The following is an 18,652-nucleotide window of genomic DNA, read 5'->3' on the forward strand; positions in this document are numbered from 1 at the left end:
ACACTGTTCAACACAGTACATCACCATAGCAACAACTACACTGTTCAACAACACAGTACATCACCATAGCAACAACTACACTGATCAACAACATAGTACATCACCATAGCAACAACTACACTGATCGACAACACAGTACATCGCCATAGCAACAACTACACTGATCAACAACACAGTACATCGCCATAGCAACAACTACACCGTTCAACAACACAGTACATCACCATAGCAACAACTACACTGATCAACACAGTACATCACCATAGCAACAACTACACTGTTCAACAACAACACAGTACATCGCCATAGCAACAACTACACTGTTCAACAACACAGTACATCGCCATAGCAACAACTACACCATTCAACAACACAGTACATCACCATAGCAACAACTACACTGATCAACACAGTACATCACCATAGCAACAACTACACTGATCAACACAGTACATCACCATAGCAACAACTACACTGATCAACACAGTACATCACCATAGCAACAACTACACGGATCAACACAGTACATCACCATAGCAACAACTACACTGATCAACACAGTACATCACCATAGCAACAACTACACTGTTCAACAACACAGTACATCACCATAGCAACAACTACACTGATCAACAACACAGTACATCACCATAGCAACAACTACACTGATCAACACAGTACATCACCATAGCAACAACTACACTGATCAACACAGTACATCACCATAGCAACAACTACACTGTTCAACAACACAGTACATCACCATAGCAACAACTACACTGATCAACAACACAGTACATCACCATAGCAACAACTACACTGATCAACACAGTACATCACCATAGCAACAACTACACTGTTCAACAACACAGTACATCACCATAGCAACAACTACACTGATCAACACAGTACATCACCATAGCAACAACTACACTGTTCAACAGTTCACAGTATGTCACAATAGCAACAACACTGCTCAACAACAACACAGTACATCGTCATAGCAACAACATAGTTTTATATCATAGTATGCGAACATCACACGAAGTCTGTTCTACAAAATCACAATATATCACCATGCCAACAAAACTGCTGTATAGCACAAAGCACCATGGCGATGACTGCACCGTCACGGTAAAAACAATACTATACTAAACATCATAGTACAACACCAACACAACAACACTGACCTACATCACAGTACATTCTTTTCTATCATCACCACAACACATCACATTAACTTCAATCACCATGACAACAACACAATCAAAGTGCATCGCCACAGCTACAACACAGAGCACATCACCACAGGAAGAACAAAGCAATGTAGCATCAAAGAACATCACCATGGCAACAAGCCCCTTCTGCAACATCACTGCGCATTACTATGGCAACAATACCATTGTACATCAGCATAGGGCAACAGAAAGGTATTTATATAGCGTCAAATCGCACCACTGACGCAATAACCCTGTTCTACAACATCAGAGTACTTCACCATGGCAACAAGGAATATAATACCACATCGAATTACATAATGAGAACAACATCAGCGTACCTCACCACAACAACTACACAGTCCTGCACCATCACACTACATCATCACAACAACATCCCTGATGTGCATCACCATGACAACAACACAACACTGTGATTACAGAAACAGTAACATGTAAATTTTTCTCAATTCTACACAAATTTGCATGGCACAATAAAGCAACAAATCCACACAAGTGGCTGGAATGATTCCTCAGACGGTGTTCAGTCAGACGTTTCTTCAGTTTCCCCTCACAACTCGGTTACATCTCATCCTGACAACATCCAGCCACTCATCACATGTGGAAAGAGACGTTCTGAAGATAAACACAGCTGGGAATGAAGTAGCAGACAGTGTTGGTGTATCTGATGAGTGTATGTAGCTCATACCGTGAGCTCGCTCTGCTAAACTAATCTGAGAATGAAGTTAGGAGGAAGGACATGTAAATCAACCAATCATGTAACTAGTTAGCTTTAGAAGCTACAGACAGGCCACGCCCACAAGCCATTGGAGAAATTTGTGAGTGCTGGGTAAAACTCTCACGAGCCGCTGTAGCTAGTTACTAAATAATAAGGTAATTACTGTAAGATAAGCTCGGACGTTAAAACCATGTATTTTTTTCACTGCTATCAGCTATTCAAGTGTTCATCGATGTCCACACAATATCATCATTCAGCTCGACTCTACTGTGTAATAATAGATTTCTTTTTTTTTTACTTAAAAAGCTTTTTAACACAAAAGAGAAAGATCTAACTGAGCTGCCAGAGTCATATTCGGAGTCAGAGTGATAAAACGCTGATGAAACCCTGATAAACCCTGCGGCTCGTATTGAATCAATCTGGCTTTTACAGAGAGAGAGAGAGAGAGAGAGAGAGAGAGAGAGAGAGGGAGAGAGAGAGAGGGAGAGAGGGAGAGAGGGAGAGAGGGAGAGAGAGGGAGAGAGGGAAAGATAAAGGCCTCTTGCCCTCCAGGTTTCAGCATTAATCTGTCTGCATCAGTCGGACTACGGAGCCGAATCTGAAAAACTGTTACACTAATTGCTTTCACAGCCGGCGTCATTTGTAAAGTGAAACACACACTGCGACTCGCACTTCTGCCCAAAAGGAACAGTTTATTTCACCTGATACACTGGTGATAAACTCCAGCCTGACATTTTCCCTTCTAATCTTTATTACAGACAGATTACTGCTGTAATTAATAAACATATATTTACAATATTATAATAACACTATTGTTATTATTATTATTATTATTATTAATAATAATAATAATAATAATAATAATAATAATAATAATAATATGGATATATGATATGGCACAAGAATGAATCACAATACATTACATTTTCGGAGGTATTAACGCTGTTAGCAAGAAAATCTGTCCGGGCAGAAAGAAGGAAAAAAAATCAATAAAAATAAAAGAGTTGACCACAAAAGCCTCCATAATGTACATGGATGAATGAGATAGCTATTTATTAGACGTGAGTCTGGTGTGATGCTACGTAATCATTAGCAGCTACAACTTTTATTTTTACCTGAGGAAAGTCTGAGGCTCATAAATCCACAACTCTAACTTCTTAATGAAACAGCATCCATTTTATACTTAATTTTGTTTTATACACACGGTATAAAAACACAGTGAGGGCAGAAATGAGACAGGACCATCCAGATGTACACTTTTTACCTCAGATGTGTTGATAAATGATTTTTAAAAAGTCCCAGATTTACTGAAATCGGGCTGTCATTACACTTAGCATCTACCGCTAACAAACTAACCTGTTCCACCATTGTGAGTGTGTTCAGAACTCAACTTGTAGATACCTGTAGGTCCAAACAAATACAGATTTGAATTAAATAAGCAAATAAACATTTGGTGTTCATGTGTTTAAAACCAGGGGATCACTGCTTTTAAGCAACTAGCTAGCTAACACCTGAGGGTAGCAATGTGTCTTGCCAGCACGTGGCATTTAAATGTTTTATACAGACACAGTGAGAGTGTAAATGGCACAGAACCATCTGGAACATTAACGTTTACCTCAGTTTTGTTGGTAAATTGCTACGAAAAGTAAGTTTCACTTAGCATTGACCGCTAAGCACACTTCAAGTGGATAAAATCTTGAGAACACTGTTGTTAGGCATCTGCGCCACTCAGATAATGACTAAAAGAGAGCTAGACTAAAGCTAGCAGTTTATTTAGCGAGGATCCAGGTGTTAAGTTGTTTACACAGACTTGGTGAAAAACAAAAACAAGACAGATTCATCCGGAAGATCAACTTTTACCTCAGATGGGTTGGTAAATTACTGAGAAATGATTCAGAACAGAAATACATTACACACTCAGCACTGCTGCTCGACTCGAAACAGAGAAAAACACTGACACAGCAACGGGTCAACAATCATAAATGCTATGGCTAAAATTTTTAAATTCAACATTATTTGATGTGAAAAATGAAAGAAGTGGTGTTAAAATAGCTTCTAAAAATCCTGTCACCTCTTACAGTAAGTTATCGTGTGTAAATTTCTATCAGGGTGCCATAAGCAGCGAGTTTAATATTATTACTTCATTACTATTTTAGTTATTTATTGTTTACTGAGTGATGGTTAAATGGTTAAATATCTGCCCTGTGGATGGCCAGAGTAATACAGTGGCGTTCATTTTTTTCCTCTACCAGCTCAGTAATGTTACCTCTCTGATTTTACATACTGCAGCTTTAATTTTTATTGGAGACATTTTCCATAAAGCGTGTCTGCACTTTTACTCAAACACAACTGCTTCTCCCTACGGAGATAAATATCCACCAGAAGAATGTGGAAGACCGTTACACTAATTGCTTTCACAGCCAGAGTCATTTGCAAAGCAAAACACACACACACACACAGGCTAATATTGGTCTTATTACTGTATGTGTGATTTATCAGCATACTGAGGGCCATTACAGTCACTCACAGGAACGCCCACTGTGTGTGTGTGTGTGTGTGTGTGTGTGTTTCCAAGAAGGCTGCTCTAGCTTTGAATAGGGATTTAAGTATTAGCCAGAACTATGTATGAGAGATATGACAGAAAGCAGCCCACTGTACAGTGAAATTAGCTCAGTGCTAATATGTGAGCTATATACACACACACACTTAACACACACACTAACACACACAGGTAGACAATCAGTGATCAAATATACCACATATATTTAGACTGAGATTAGTCAAGACTCTGACCTCAATTCTGGAAGTTTCTGGAAGCATTGAACCAAACCATCCAACATTGAGATTAATCATGAGCTCATATTTTTTTCCAGAGGAAATAAAATCAGTTGAAAAGTGGGCTAGGGTTATCATGCTAACAATTAAATAGCTAGGATGCAGTGTTGAGTGTTTTATACGCAGTGCAAAAAAACAACATAGAACCATCTGAAACACCAAAATTTACCTCAGATGTGTTCTTAATTACTAAGAAAAGACTGAAAAAACTCAAAGTACCCTGCAATTACATGTAGCATCAACTGCTAGCTAAATATACATGTGTTCTGCAACTCTGAGGAGACATTCTGAGCCATGTTGTTTATATGGAGAGTGGAAATGAGACACAACCATCCAGAACATCACCACAACATTTACCTCAGATGTGTTGGTAAATTACTAAGAAAAGACTCAGAACAAGTAAAATTGCACTGTAGCTGCACTTAGCATTGACTGCTAACCAAACTTCAGGTGGATCAAATCATGATAACATTGTCGCTGGGCAACTAGAACACTCAGACACTGGGCATGAGCTAGCTAGACTGAAGGGAACAGTTCATTTAGCTAGCAAGTAGCTGTGAAGACAGTGTAGAGTCACAGTGAGAGGAAATGAGTCCGGAACATCAACATTTACCTCAGAAATGTTTGGAAATTACGAATACAATTACATTATAATTACACTCCTCAAGGATTTTACTAACTGATCGAGCATGTAATCAGGTAAATCTGAGGTAAATCTGAGGTAAATCATCCTCATACTCTTCGTGTTTTGTGTTAGCTGTGGTCAGTTCACACCGTTAACGTTCTCTATGTTAGCTAACGTTTACGTTTTTTTTGGAAGTATGAAATATGGATTTTTCTCTCTTTCACAGCTACTGGGTTTTAGTTAGCGGATTTGCTAACATGAATTCTGTTCGTTAAAATGAATGTACAGCAATATAAATATTTAATTTGACCTCAATATTATTAAAATATCTGAAAATATTTTTTTCCTTGTTCAGGAGAGTGGTGAAAAAGTTTTCTACCTGTCTGTTTTTCTTTCTCTCTCTCTCTCTCTCTCTCTGCCTTTCTGTGTGTCATGTTTTATGTCTCTCTCACTCTCTCTCTCTCTGACTGTCTGTCTGTCTGTCTCTCTCTCTCTCTCTCTCTCACTCTGTCTCTCTTTGTCTGTCTGTCTGTCTGTCACGCTCTCTCTTTCTCTGGCTGTCACTCCCTGTCTCTCTTTGTCTGTCTGTCTGTCTCTCTCTCTCTCTCTGTCTCTCTAGACAGGAAGTTCTATATTTGGATCAGTTATCTGTACTTTCTGTTGCCTTCAGAGACGCCACTGAGAGAACAATCCCACCGCTCTCAACCTGTGTGTGTGTGTGTGTGTGTGTGGAACAGTGGGAGGAAGCTCTTCCTGTACAGATTCAAAGCTACAATAAGGCACAAATGTTGGCCGGGTGTCAATAAAAAAGTGGCCAACATGTAAGTACACGATAAGTACGACACAGTAGGTTGTTAAAACGCTAGCTTAGCTCGCTAGCACAACACGCTAAACTGAACACACTGAACTAAGCTAGTGTGCTATTGTTAAACTTCATTAGGTAGTGTGTTAGAATGTTGTTTAGAGCACAGTCCATGACTAATACGAAAGAAGGGAACAGATAATCTCTCATCTCTGTTGTTCTTGTTAAAAATAAATGAATTAACTAATTAATTAACCAATTACAGGAGATGTTTCAGAAGGGTTTGGGGATCCAAAAATATTTAAATTCATGTTTAAAGCTTATTTTCTTAGTGTATCTAGCTTAAATTCCATAAACCGCATCTACATGAGGAAAAAAAAGTTAAAAATTATCATCTTCTGCCAAAATGAGAAAATGAAGACCCTCTGACCAATCAGACGCCAGCATTGAGCAGAGTTGTGATGTCATACTGATGACCCCAGCTGTTTCTGTTCTTTTAATGGCGCTCAGGAGCAGATCATACAGAGTGTTAATAAACAGTCATTAGTGCTCCAGAGTGACTCTGCACACAGGGACACGGTCATTATGTCCTGCTGATCCATCATTAAAGGTCAGTGTTACACAATAAACACCAGTGACTCAGTGCTAACGCTCACACGCCGCTGCGCTACCAACTTTAACACCGTTTACATCAAACACTCGTTAGCTGTGAAGGAGGAAGATGGAGAGACTGAAGAAAAAGTTTAGCCAAGAATCCCGTCTTATGCTAAGTGTAGCTAATCAGAGGCTAATGTCGCTAATAGCAGCAAATTAAAGCCTCACTCTGCGTTTAGTGTTGATAGACACTTCTTTCTTTCTTTCTCTTTCTTTCTTTCTTTCTTTCTTTCCTGATGTTTTTTCCATCAGCAGTGTTTATATTAATTGGTACTGAGACAGACAGAAGACAGACTGCACATTTTTACAGCTGTCCTACTACAAAATATAAAGGAATGCCTGCGGCAAAGACAGGCACACTTGCGCACACACACACACACACACACTCTCTCTCTCTCTCTCAACCACTCTCATCTCTCTAATGGAGAAGTGCTCCACTTTATCATCACCATTTATTACTCTCAAATGGGGAAAGGGGTGTTCACAAGTCCCCTAACACACACACACACACACACCATTTGATGTGTACTATTAAATTCAGTGTTGTGTATAACAGCCAAATGTCTCTGTTCTCAGAGAGATTAGCAAAGTTACAGCATTTACAGAGCTAATGGGACTTTACACACACACACACACGTTTTAATATTCTTGTGAGGACCTTCCACTGTTACTCCATTATTAACACAGATCATTAACACAATTCTGTACTTAAATGTATCTACAACTCTCATGTCTATGACTTTACACACCTCAGTAAAGTACAGAGTTTCTGAACCCCCCCCCCCCCCCCCGCCCCCCCGGCGGTGTAAACACACATCCCTGAGTGTATATAAGAGTGGTGTGAAATGTGTAGCTCTGATTCAGTTCATTAGCTGCTCAATAACACTGTAATGAGTTAAATCAGGTGTGTTGCACATCCTCACGGCCGCTGTGGTGGAAATACTGAATGTATTGCATTATTTTATTACTTCATTACTATTTATTTGTACATTTTGATGATGTGCATGTATACACCCATAACATTCACCAGTCCAGTTTCAGCTCTCTCACAAGTGCACTAGATAGGGCACATAAACATGACAGTGCAGTTCTCAGTGTCGAAAAAAAGATCACCTCAGATAATCCTGATCGATTTAAATAATCATGGCCATCTTTAATGATCTGTATCAATTCAAATATACCAAAAAACTCAAAATGTCCTGATCAATGATGATAAAGTGCACCAATACGAATTACAGAAGAACATCACAGGTGTGTGTGTGAATATATTCTGACTGAGGGTGTGTGTCCCACTGGGAGGAGATGTTGTGGAACCTGACAGTATCTGATAGAAATGACCCCTGAACAGCACTTCCTGGAACATGGTTATGGAAGGAGCTGAGGGCTGAAAGTGCTCCTGGACCAGAGAGGATGAGAAGAACCATGAGGTTCTCCAGTTCTCCCATCATCCTCTTCTCTGGAATGCTTTCCAGGGAGTCTAATGGAGTTGGCTTTTCTGTTCAGCTTCCTGCTGTGATGTTTCTCCAGCAGACCACAGCATGGACAGGAACGCCGGCTACAGTCGAGTGAGAGAACAGCTCAGATCTGCTCTGTGTAGGACAGATAATAAGCCAAATGTTCTCTAGTACTAGAATAAGGGCTTTCACGTCTCATCTAGTGGACAGTGATCCCTTTCTACAAGTACAATACATACAAACACCCCTACACCCTATCTAGTGCACTACAGGAACCTTTTGGGACACAGCATCCTTTTTTCTATATTAGTGAAACCTACAGTGTGCAGTAATGATTCACTAATAATCCACTTAATCAGGAAGTATGTGGAATACACACTCACTTTATACTGTAAGTGCACTTCACACACACACACACACACACACACACACACACACAGCTTGGGGGAACTTTAATTTCTCATACGCTGGATTTAAATCACTCCTGTGTATAACAATATCAACGTCTCTGTTCAAATAAAGATTAGAGTAGAAGCTATGATGCTTTACATAGCTAATAGGACTTAACACACACACACACACACACACACACAGGGCACTGATTTGCTGTTATTAAACAGATGCGTGTATTAAACACTTGTGTGTCAGAATGATGGCATGCTGAAGTGACTCGTCAATCACACACTCACAACTACGAGGAAAAGTGGGACACGCGCTGGGATTAATCACCCAGTGTCGTCCAACACACACACACACACACACACACACAGCCACTTCACAGTGGTGTCACAGTGACTTTACTGTGATTTGGACATTCTGTTTAGTGGAAAAGGTTCCTGAGTTCCTGAAAAGGTTTCTGTAGTAGAAATAAGACACAAAATCTAGCTTTAATGCTAAGAATTAAAAATTTCATTTTAAAATTGTTTTATATTAACTTTAACATTAAAATGATTAATGATAAAAGCTTTTCCTTCAAAACAAAACAGAAACAAACACTGTGAGGAACGAATACAGCTCAACCGCGACTCGCTTGATGTATGTTATGTACCAGGGGTCATATTAGCATTGCTAGCAGATTAGCAGTGCAACGACACATGCCTATATCTCCCTTAACTAATTAAACACTAATTAAATAACACACTAATCAGTGTGAGAACCGACTGTCTTCCCATCCACCCGTCATAATCAGCACAGCAGCTCAAGCTAACTGTCCTCGCCCCACACACACACACACGCACACGCACACACACACACACACACACACACCAGTCATCTCTGCTACTTCTTTCCAAGCTTTATTTTTCCCCATAAATGCATTCAGTAAGAGGTCATACACTTCCTGGAGAAAATGAAAGCATTCTATTTTTGTGGGAACTAAGTTTCAGGCAAGTCGTGAGAGAGGAACTGAAGAAACGTCATGACATACGACTGGTCTGAGGAATCATCAGATCCAGAAACCGTCATCGCTGCTTCGCTGCATAATAGCTCATTAACATACAGTTCAAAATCTCTGCTGTAACGGCGGTGAAAATCAGCGTCCGTGTGCCGGCTAGTGTGAACACCGGGGAGGAATAAAGAGCCAGGTGGGATTCAGTTCATCATCCAGTGGAGGCGCTCAGTACAGAGCGTGTGTTTATACGTCTATACACTGATCACCAAGCCCAGGGTACGAGTCGATTCACTATAAAACCCGCACTGTGAGGAGAATGAAAGGATCTTTAAAGCGCACTACAAAACCATGAAGCGTACAGGATTCAGCTCCTGCTCCGAGGAAAATACAATAAAACCAGAGCACAAAAGAATCCTGATACTGATCCTCATCCTGACCCTGATCCTAATCCTGACCCGAATCCTGATACTGATCCTCATCCTGACCCTGATCCTAATCCTGATCCTGACCCGAATCCTGGTACTGATCCTCATCCTGACCCTGATCCTAATCCTGACCCGAATCCTGGTACTGATCCTCATCCTGACCCTGATCCTAATCCTGATCCTGACCCGAATCCTGGTACTGATCCTCATCCTGACCCTGATCCTAATCCTGACCCGAATCCTGATACTGATCCTCATCCTGACCCTGATCCTAATCCTGATCCTGACCCGAATCCTGGTACTGATCCTCACCCTAATCCTGATACTGACCCTGATACTGATCTTGACCTTAATCCTGATACTGACCCTAACTGTCTGATTGTCTGCTTCCAATAAAAAATATTATTATTTAAAATAAATTAAATAATAATAAAAAATAACACTAAAAATGTCCACAGTAAAACCTAAATCATATTAAATGACTTTCCACTGAAACCTGGAGTGTCAGCTGATCCCACACTGTTCTTTACAGAGCTTTAAAATGAGGTTTTTTACTGAAGCACTTAAACACTTTCACACTGAAATCAATTACAGTGTAAATATAATAAAGCAGGAGGAATAAAAAAGCAAATCAATTCTAACAGTAAAGTCTCTTTATAGATAAACATTAATGCACTATACTGATCCTGGTCCAAATCCTGATCTCTGATACTGATTCTAATCCTGATCATCATCCTGATCCTTAAACTGACCCTGACACTGACCCTGACCCCAATCCTGATCCTGACCCTAATCCTGATATTGATCCTGACATTAATCTTTATACTGATCCTAATCCTGATATTAACCCTGATCCTAATCTTGATACTGACCCTAATCCTGATACTGACCCCGATACTGATCCTGACATTAATATTATAGGATCCTCATCGTGACACTGATCATCATCCTAATCTTAATACTGATCATCATCCTTATACTGACCCTGATACTGATCCTGACCTTAATCCTGATCCTGATCATCAACCTGATCCTGATACTAATCCTAATCCTGACCCTGATCATCAACCCAATCCTGATATTGATCCTAATCCTAATACTGATCTTCACTCTGATCCTGAACCTAATCCCAATCCTCACTCTAATCCTGATCCTCACTCTGATCCTAATCCTGATACTGACCCCAATGTTCACGCTGATCCTGATCCTAATCTTGATGCTGACCCTGACCCTAATCCTGACCTTGACACTCATTCTGATACTCACTCCGATCCTGTTCCTGATCCTGACTCTGATCCTCACTCTGATCCTGTTCCTGATCCTGACTCTGATCCTGACCCTGATCCTGATCCTCACTCTGATCCTGTTCCTGGTTATTACATGGATGTCTAAATAAATAATTGATCATTCTCCTGTAATAAATTCTGCTCTGGTGTAAGAGCTCCTCTGCCTCAGTGTGAGGTTTCAGCTCCATATGCTCTATTATGCGCACTACTTAGGGAAGAAGATAACGGCGTCTACACTCTATTAAAGACACTTTACGCTCAATAGAACACAATGTAGCACAATTACACACTGTAGTGTAACACAGTGCACTAGATGAACCTCTCTGATCAATATTATCTACACAGGAGTCCTGCACACTACACACCTCATCTAGTGCACTACAGGCCCCTTACTTTTCTAAACATCACCAATCACCAGGCCATCCATCCTCATCCTGTGTGTTAATGATGACCTTAATAAAATCTACCCATAAGCCCTAATACCAGGCAGCCAGTCTCCCTACGTAGGGATCAGTCAGTATTCAGGATTCCTTTTATAGCACAGAGGAGATGAATGAGCACCCTACACCCTATCTTCTGCACTATTTATCAAATTAAGAGATTTAGATCCACTTTCAAGCACTCTATAAACCTGCATTGTGTAGAGAATAAAGTAATGCTTTTAACCACCAATCCGCCCCCCCAACCACCCCTAACCCCGCCTCCTACAGTTGTAGTGCACTATATGCTGAGTGAGGAGACTTAAATCCATGCTCCCTGTGTTACTCAGGAAAATATATAACATGAGAAGTGATGTAGTGTGTGATGTACGAACGGGGAGGCTCCCTACGCCCTACTCCTATATATCCAAGTGACACACTTTTTAAATTCACTTTCCTATAAAAGTGCACTCCATAGGGTATGAACTCATGACTTGTGTGCCATATCTAGTGCACTTCATCTGAATCTACATGCCCTAACATCGAGCCTTGTGGGATACCGCTTCAGACTTCCTGCAGAAAGCATGATATAAACACCACATGTTCAAAAGAAGATTCCAGGTCAGCTTCCTAGTGCATACACTGATCAGCCATAACATTATGACCACCTGCCTAATATTGTGTCTGTCCTCTTTTTGCTGCCAAATCAGCGCTGACCCATCCTGCACTGTGTATTCTGACCCCTTTCTATCAGAACCAGCATTAACTTCTTCAGCAGTTTGAACAACAGTAGCTCGTCTGTTGGATCGGAACACACGGGCCAGCCTTCACTCCCCACTTACATCAATGAGTCTTGACCACCTATGACGCTGTTGCTGGTTCACCACTGTCCCTTTCTTGGACCACTTTTGATAGATACTGACCACTGCAGACCGGGAACACCCCACAAGAGCTGCAGTTTTGGAGATGCTCTGATCCAGTGGTCTAGCCATCACAATTTGGCCCTTTTGGTCAAACTCGCTCAAATCATTTTTCCATTTTTTTGAGGACAAAATCTTCACTTGCTGCCTAATATAATCCTGTCTTCTGCACTAGTTGAAAGACAGAAACGATACCATACTATCCTTACTCCCTAAATACACGTGCGTGCTATCTGTCAAGTGCACTATGAACTATATATGCGGTTTGAGTCTGTTAGGTTCACTTCATCTAGTGCACTATTTATCCAGGAAAGAGCATTCATGCACCCTACAGACATGCACTACATAGTGAATGAAGCATTGTTATTAAACCCTCCGTGTAGTGCAGTGTTAATGATGTTAATAAAGTCAATAGTCAATAAAACTCCAATTAAGAGGTTTAGCATTCGCCCCATAGTAGTGCACTAGATAGGGGGTGAAGTAATAGTTTTAACCCCTCCATGTAGTGCACTACAGGCCCAGTTAGGGGATGTGTGAGACTCCTACACTACACTATAGGGAAATGAAACAGAGCAGTGGCTCCTACACACTCTGTAGTGCACTACATCCTTTTATCATCCACTACATCCTTATAGTGTTCCAGGGCTTACATCCTACAGCACTTTATTATAAATCAGAATTATCTGTCAGATCATACAGTCACAAACACTCATTAGGTCCAATTCACTATTCAGTCAATCAATCAATCAATTAACTGTATTTATATGGCACCTCTTAAATTGTGCAAATAGTTTTAAATAGTGCAAAATAAACAGGAATATATATATATATATATATATATATAAAATAATATGATAGCAATATAAAAGTAAAATGCTAGTAAATAAATAAATAATAAAGGTAAGGCCAATTTTATTTATTTATTTATTTTAAGTCTGAAACATGAAGTGGAGGAAAGTTTCCTGAGTCACAGAAACAAAACACAAACTTGTGACAAATTTACTGTCATGTGTAAACCAATTAACACCATCCACCAATTAACACCATCCACCAATTAACACCATCCACCAATTAAACACCAATTAACACCATTCACCAATTAACACCAATTAACACCATCCACCAATTAACACCATCCACCAATTAAACACCAATTAACACCATTCACCAATTAACACCAATTAACACCAATTAACACCAATTAACACCATCCACCAATTAACACCATCCACCAATTAACACCATCCACCAATTAACACCAATTTACACCATCCATCAATTAACACCATCCACCAATTAACACCATCCACCAATTAACACCATTTAACACCAATTAACACCATCCACCAATTAACACCATTCAACACCAATTAACACCATCCACCAATTAACACCATCCACCAATTAACACCATCCACCAATTAAACACCAATTAACACCATTCACCAATTAACACCAATTAACACCATCCACCAATTAACACCATCCACCAATTAAACACCAATTAACACCATTCACCAATTAACACCAATTAACACCAATTAACACCATCCACCAATTAACACCATCCACCAATTAACACCAATTTACACCATCCATCAATTAACACCATCCACCAATTAACACCATCCACCAATTAACACCATTTAACACCAATTAACACCATCCACCAATTAACACCATTCAACACCAATTTACACCATCCACCAATTAACACCATCCACCAATTAAACACCATTCACCAATTAACACCATTTAACACCAATTTACACCATCCACCAATTAACACCATTCACCAATTAACACCATTTAACACCAATTTACACCATCCACCAATTAACACCATCCACCAATTAACACCAATTTACACCATCCATCAATTAACACCATCCACCAATTAACACCATCCACCAATTAACACCAATTTACACCATCCACCAATTAACACCATCCACCAATTAAACACCAATTAATACCATTCACCAATTAACACCATTTAACACCAATTTACACCATCCACCAATTAACAGCATCCACCAATTTACACAAATTAACACCATCCACCAATTTACACCATCCACCAATTTACACAAATTTACACCATCCACCAATTTACACCATCCACCAATTTACACAAATTAACACCATCCACCAATTAACACCATCCACCAATTAACAACATGCGCCAATTAAAACCAATTTACACCATCCACCAATTAACACCAATTTACACCATCCACCAATTAACACCATCCACCAATTAACACCATCCACCAATTTACACCATCCACCAATTTACACAAATTAACACCATCCACCAATTAACACCATCCACCAATTAACAACATGCGCCAATTTACACCATCCACCAATTAACACCAATTTACACCATCCACCAATTAACACCAATTTACACCATCCACCAATTAACACCATCCACCAATTTACACAAATTAACACCATCCACCAATTTACACCAATTAACACCATCCACCAATTAACACCATCCACCAATTTACACAAATTAACACCATCCACCAATTTACACAAATTAACACCATCCACCAATTAACACCATCCACCAATTTACACCATCCGCCAATTTACACCAATTAACACCATCCACCAATTTACACCAATTTACACCATCCACCAATTTTCATCATCCACCAATTTACACCAATTTACACCATCCACCAATTTACACCAATTTACACCATCCACCAATTTACACCAATTTACACCATCCACCAATTTTCATCATCCACCAATTTACACCAATTTACACCATCCACCAATTTACACCATCCACCAATTTTCATCATCCACCAATTTACACCAATTTACACCATCCACCAATTTACACCATCCACCAATTTACACCATCCACCAATTTTCATCATCCACCAATTTACACCATCCACCAACTTACACCATCCACCAATTAATCCCAATTAACACCATCCACCAATTAATCCCAATTAACGCCATCCACCAATTTACACTAATTAACACCATCCACCAATTTACACTAATTAACACCATCCACCAATTTACACCATACACCACACAATTGGCCAAATAACATGATTGACCAATTAACACCAATTAACATAACTGACCAATTTACACAAAATACCAATGAACACAATGATCAATTAACACCATCGTGGCCAATTAATACCATCCACCAATCAGATCTCTTCTAACTGACGAGTTTCACTCTGATGGTTCCCGCTCCTTCAGGCTGCTGTGATCCAGTGGTTATGGTTTGTACTGAACGATCTCTGTGGTGTTTATTTACTGTAACGCAACACTGACATCATTAACAATCAGACTGTAATGGGGGAAAGCACCCTGACCGAGACGCCGGTCTAACACACACTCTGTCACATCCTTTACCGGAGAACCCTGAGGAACCCACACAGACACCAGGAGAAGACACGCAACTCTGCACAGTGCAGCGAGAAGACGACGACACTCGTCCATGTGACAGGTTCACGTAACAGGTTCACAGATCAGCAGCGACTCTGGGTTCAGGTTAAACATCTGAGAAGCTTCAGACAGCTATGAAAAGTTCTAGAATAATCTAAACTGTGTGTAGAAAAACTTAAAACGACAGGAAGTGTGACGGAGAGGAAGAAAGTCATAGAAATGAAATCTGTTAAAGTTTCATACAATGAGGTGGGTGTTGTGTTCGTGAATGATCACTGTGGTCCTGTCATTAATCACGCTCTGATCCTGCATGAAGTTCTCCAGAATGAAGATGTCGGTGTTTCTGTGGTGTGGAATTGGTTCTGACAGGAACGTCTGTGTGACACTAAAACTTCTCCTTTCCTCAAAACTCAGGTTTATAAACTTCCCACTTCAATGCTGAGGTCATGTTTAATTCATTTCTACACTTCTGACACAGTTCCATTTCACTCAAAGTAAATAATAATAATGTTCTTCACATGGTTTCTCTGACACCACCTGGAACCTTCTGAAAACAACAAAACCGGTGCTGTTGGGTTCTGGAGGAAAAAACAGAGCTCTGTAGCTGCTCATGCTCCACAAACACGTTTCAGAACATTTCTATAGCGTTCCTTGTTTAGTTAGTGCTCTTCTCCATGTTCCTCTCCTTCCCACAACCCAGAACCCTAGACTCTAAAGAGTGTGTCTAGAAGATAGAGAAGAATCTGGTGTGTGTGTGTGTGTGTGTGTCTTACCTCCATGTTGTATGTGATGGGCAATAAAGTTTGGTGTGTGTGCGTGTGTGTGTGTTTGTGATATCCCAAGCATGTTTTTACCTGCAGACCCTCCAAACTGGAGAAGCTGGCTATGGCGAAGCCGTCAATGATGTCCTCCTCTTCTTCATCTTCATCTTGAGAGCTCGAGACGCGGCGCTTCCGGCGTGGAGCCCCTCGCGAACCTCTGGAGGAGAACACTGATGAGGTGATGATGGGTGAGGAAGATGTAACCGATGATGATGACGATGTTGTTGAGGAGGACGCGGAGTGAGCGGATTTCCTGCCGTTCTGGTTCACATGAGCAGCGGCGGAAGCAGCAGCAGCGGCGGCGGCAGCAGTAGCGGCCCTGCGCTCGCGCTCGGATCCGGAGGAAGCTGGACTCGGTTCTGTGCGCGCCTCCCGCCGCCGCACGCGCTCCCGATGCGTGCGGGACCTCCGCGTCTGCTTCACTTTCTTCCCTTCCATTTTGGATCCTTTTTTCCCATCCACAAAACAGACAGAGAGAGAGAGTGTGACAACAAACAAGAAGGAAAAAAAGAAACAACAAATCCCGCGGCGCGATCACAGTAACGCACACGCGGCCATGCGCGACCCCGTGCGTGTTTGTGCGTGAGCGCGTGTGCGTGGATGATCCGTGAATCAGCTACAGTGTGACCTTGGACGCAAAGAGCCGTAATGCCACCGCGAACACGCCCCCGCTCAGCTGATCCATGTGTGTTGTCCAGATCCAAAATGGCCGCGCAAACGTGAACAGGTGTAACATCGAGACTCTGATTTTAGTTACAGCTTCGCAACTTTGTTGCACGCGCCATTAGTGTGTGCGCGTGTGTGTTCATGTGCCTGTATGTGTGCGTGATATGCCTGTCTGCGTGAGTGTGTGTGTGTGTGTGTGTGTGTATGTGTGTTTGAGAGAGAGAGTGTGTGTGTGCGTGCGTGCGTGAGTGTGTGTATATGTGTGTGTGTGTGTGCGAGTGTGTGTGTGCACACTGCAGACAGCAAGCAGCGCAGTGCAACCACCATCCCTCACACCACCCAAAAGCATGACCCAGCTGTCAACACACACCGCAGGAAGGATCTGGGAAAAATATCCGACTTCGGGAAAATCCAGACAAATCCAGAGTAAATCCAGAAAAGAAAAAAAACGGGGAAAAGGGGCAAGTTTTAGCAGGTCAGCAGCTCAGCGCGAGTCGAGCAGGAGAAAAACACAGCGCAAAGAAGCCATCTGTTTCCCCAAAAACACACAGCTCCACATCTCCATATCCTCCACCCGAGTACAGCGCACTATCCACTGCGAGCAGACCCGCAAAACCCCGCAAACATCCGGCGGAGAGGAGGAGAGAGAGAGGAGGAGAGAGAGAGAGAGAGAGAGAGAGGGGGAGAGAGTGAGACAGTTCACTCTGCCATTCCTGAAACACTGAGCAGGCGCTTTCTGTTTTTTCAGCACATGCAAAGCGCTTTTTAAAGAGACACGAACCCTGTTTCACTTCACTCCTGCTGTCACAGCGCTCTCAGCCGCGTACCCTCACCGACCGGAAGTCTCTGCCAATGACGTCATAGGAGGGTACACTCGCTGCCTGGATATCTATTTATCTGTTTGTTTGTCTGTCTGTCCATCTCTGTGTCAGTCTGTCTGTCTGTCTGCAAGTTGTCTCTCAGT

At 41.2% G+C, this 18,652-nt stretch overlaps 1 protein-coding gene across 7 annotated transcripts in view; it reads right to left on the reverse strand.

Moving 5' to 3' along the window:
* The window catches only part of fbrsl1 (fibrosin-like 1), a 287,491-nt gene extending 269,684 nt beyond the window's left edge, over positions 1-17,807 (reverse strand). For 3 of the 7 annotated variants that reach the window (XM_058374971.1, XM_058374977.1, XM_058374973.1), the window contains exon 1: positions 17,056-17,805. In XM_058374971.1, the coding sequence (XP_058230954.1) occupies positions 17,056-17,460 (405 nt within the window). In that variant the 5' untranslated portion in view covers positions 17,461-17,805. Of the gene's footprint in view, positions 1-17,055 lie in introns of all 7 variants that reach the window. The other 4 variants (XM_058374974.1, XM_058374970.1, XM_058374975.1 and 1 more) reach the window with 4 other exon arrangements.
* Between the last annotated feature and the right edge of the window lie 845 nt (positions 17,808-18,652).

Source organism: Hemibagrus wyckioides, linkage group LG22 (assembly GCF_019097595.1).
Source record: "Hemibagrus wyckioides isolate EC202008001 linkage group LG22, SWU_Hwy_1.0, whole genome shotgun sequence".
In the NCBI taxonomy this organism is placed as follows: Eukaryota; Metazoa; Chordata; class Actinopteri; order Siluriformes; family Bagridae; genus Hemibagrus; species Hemibagrus wyckioides.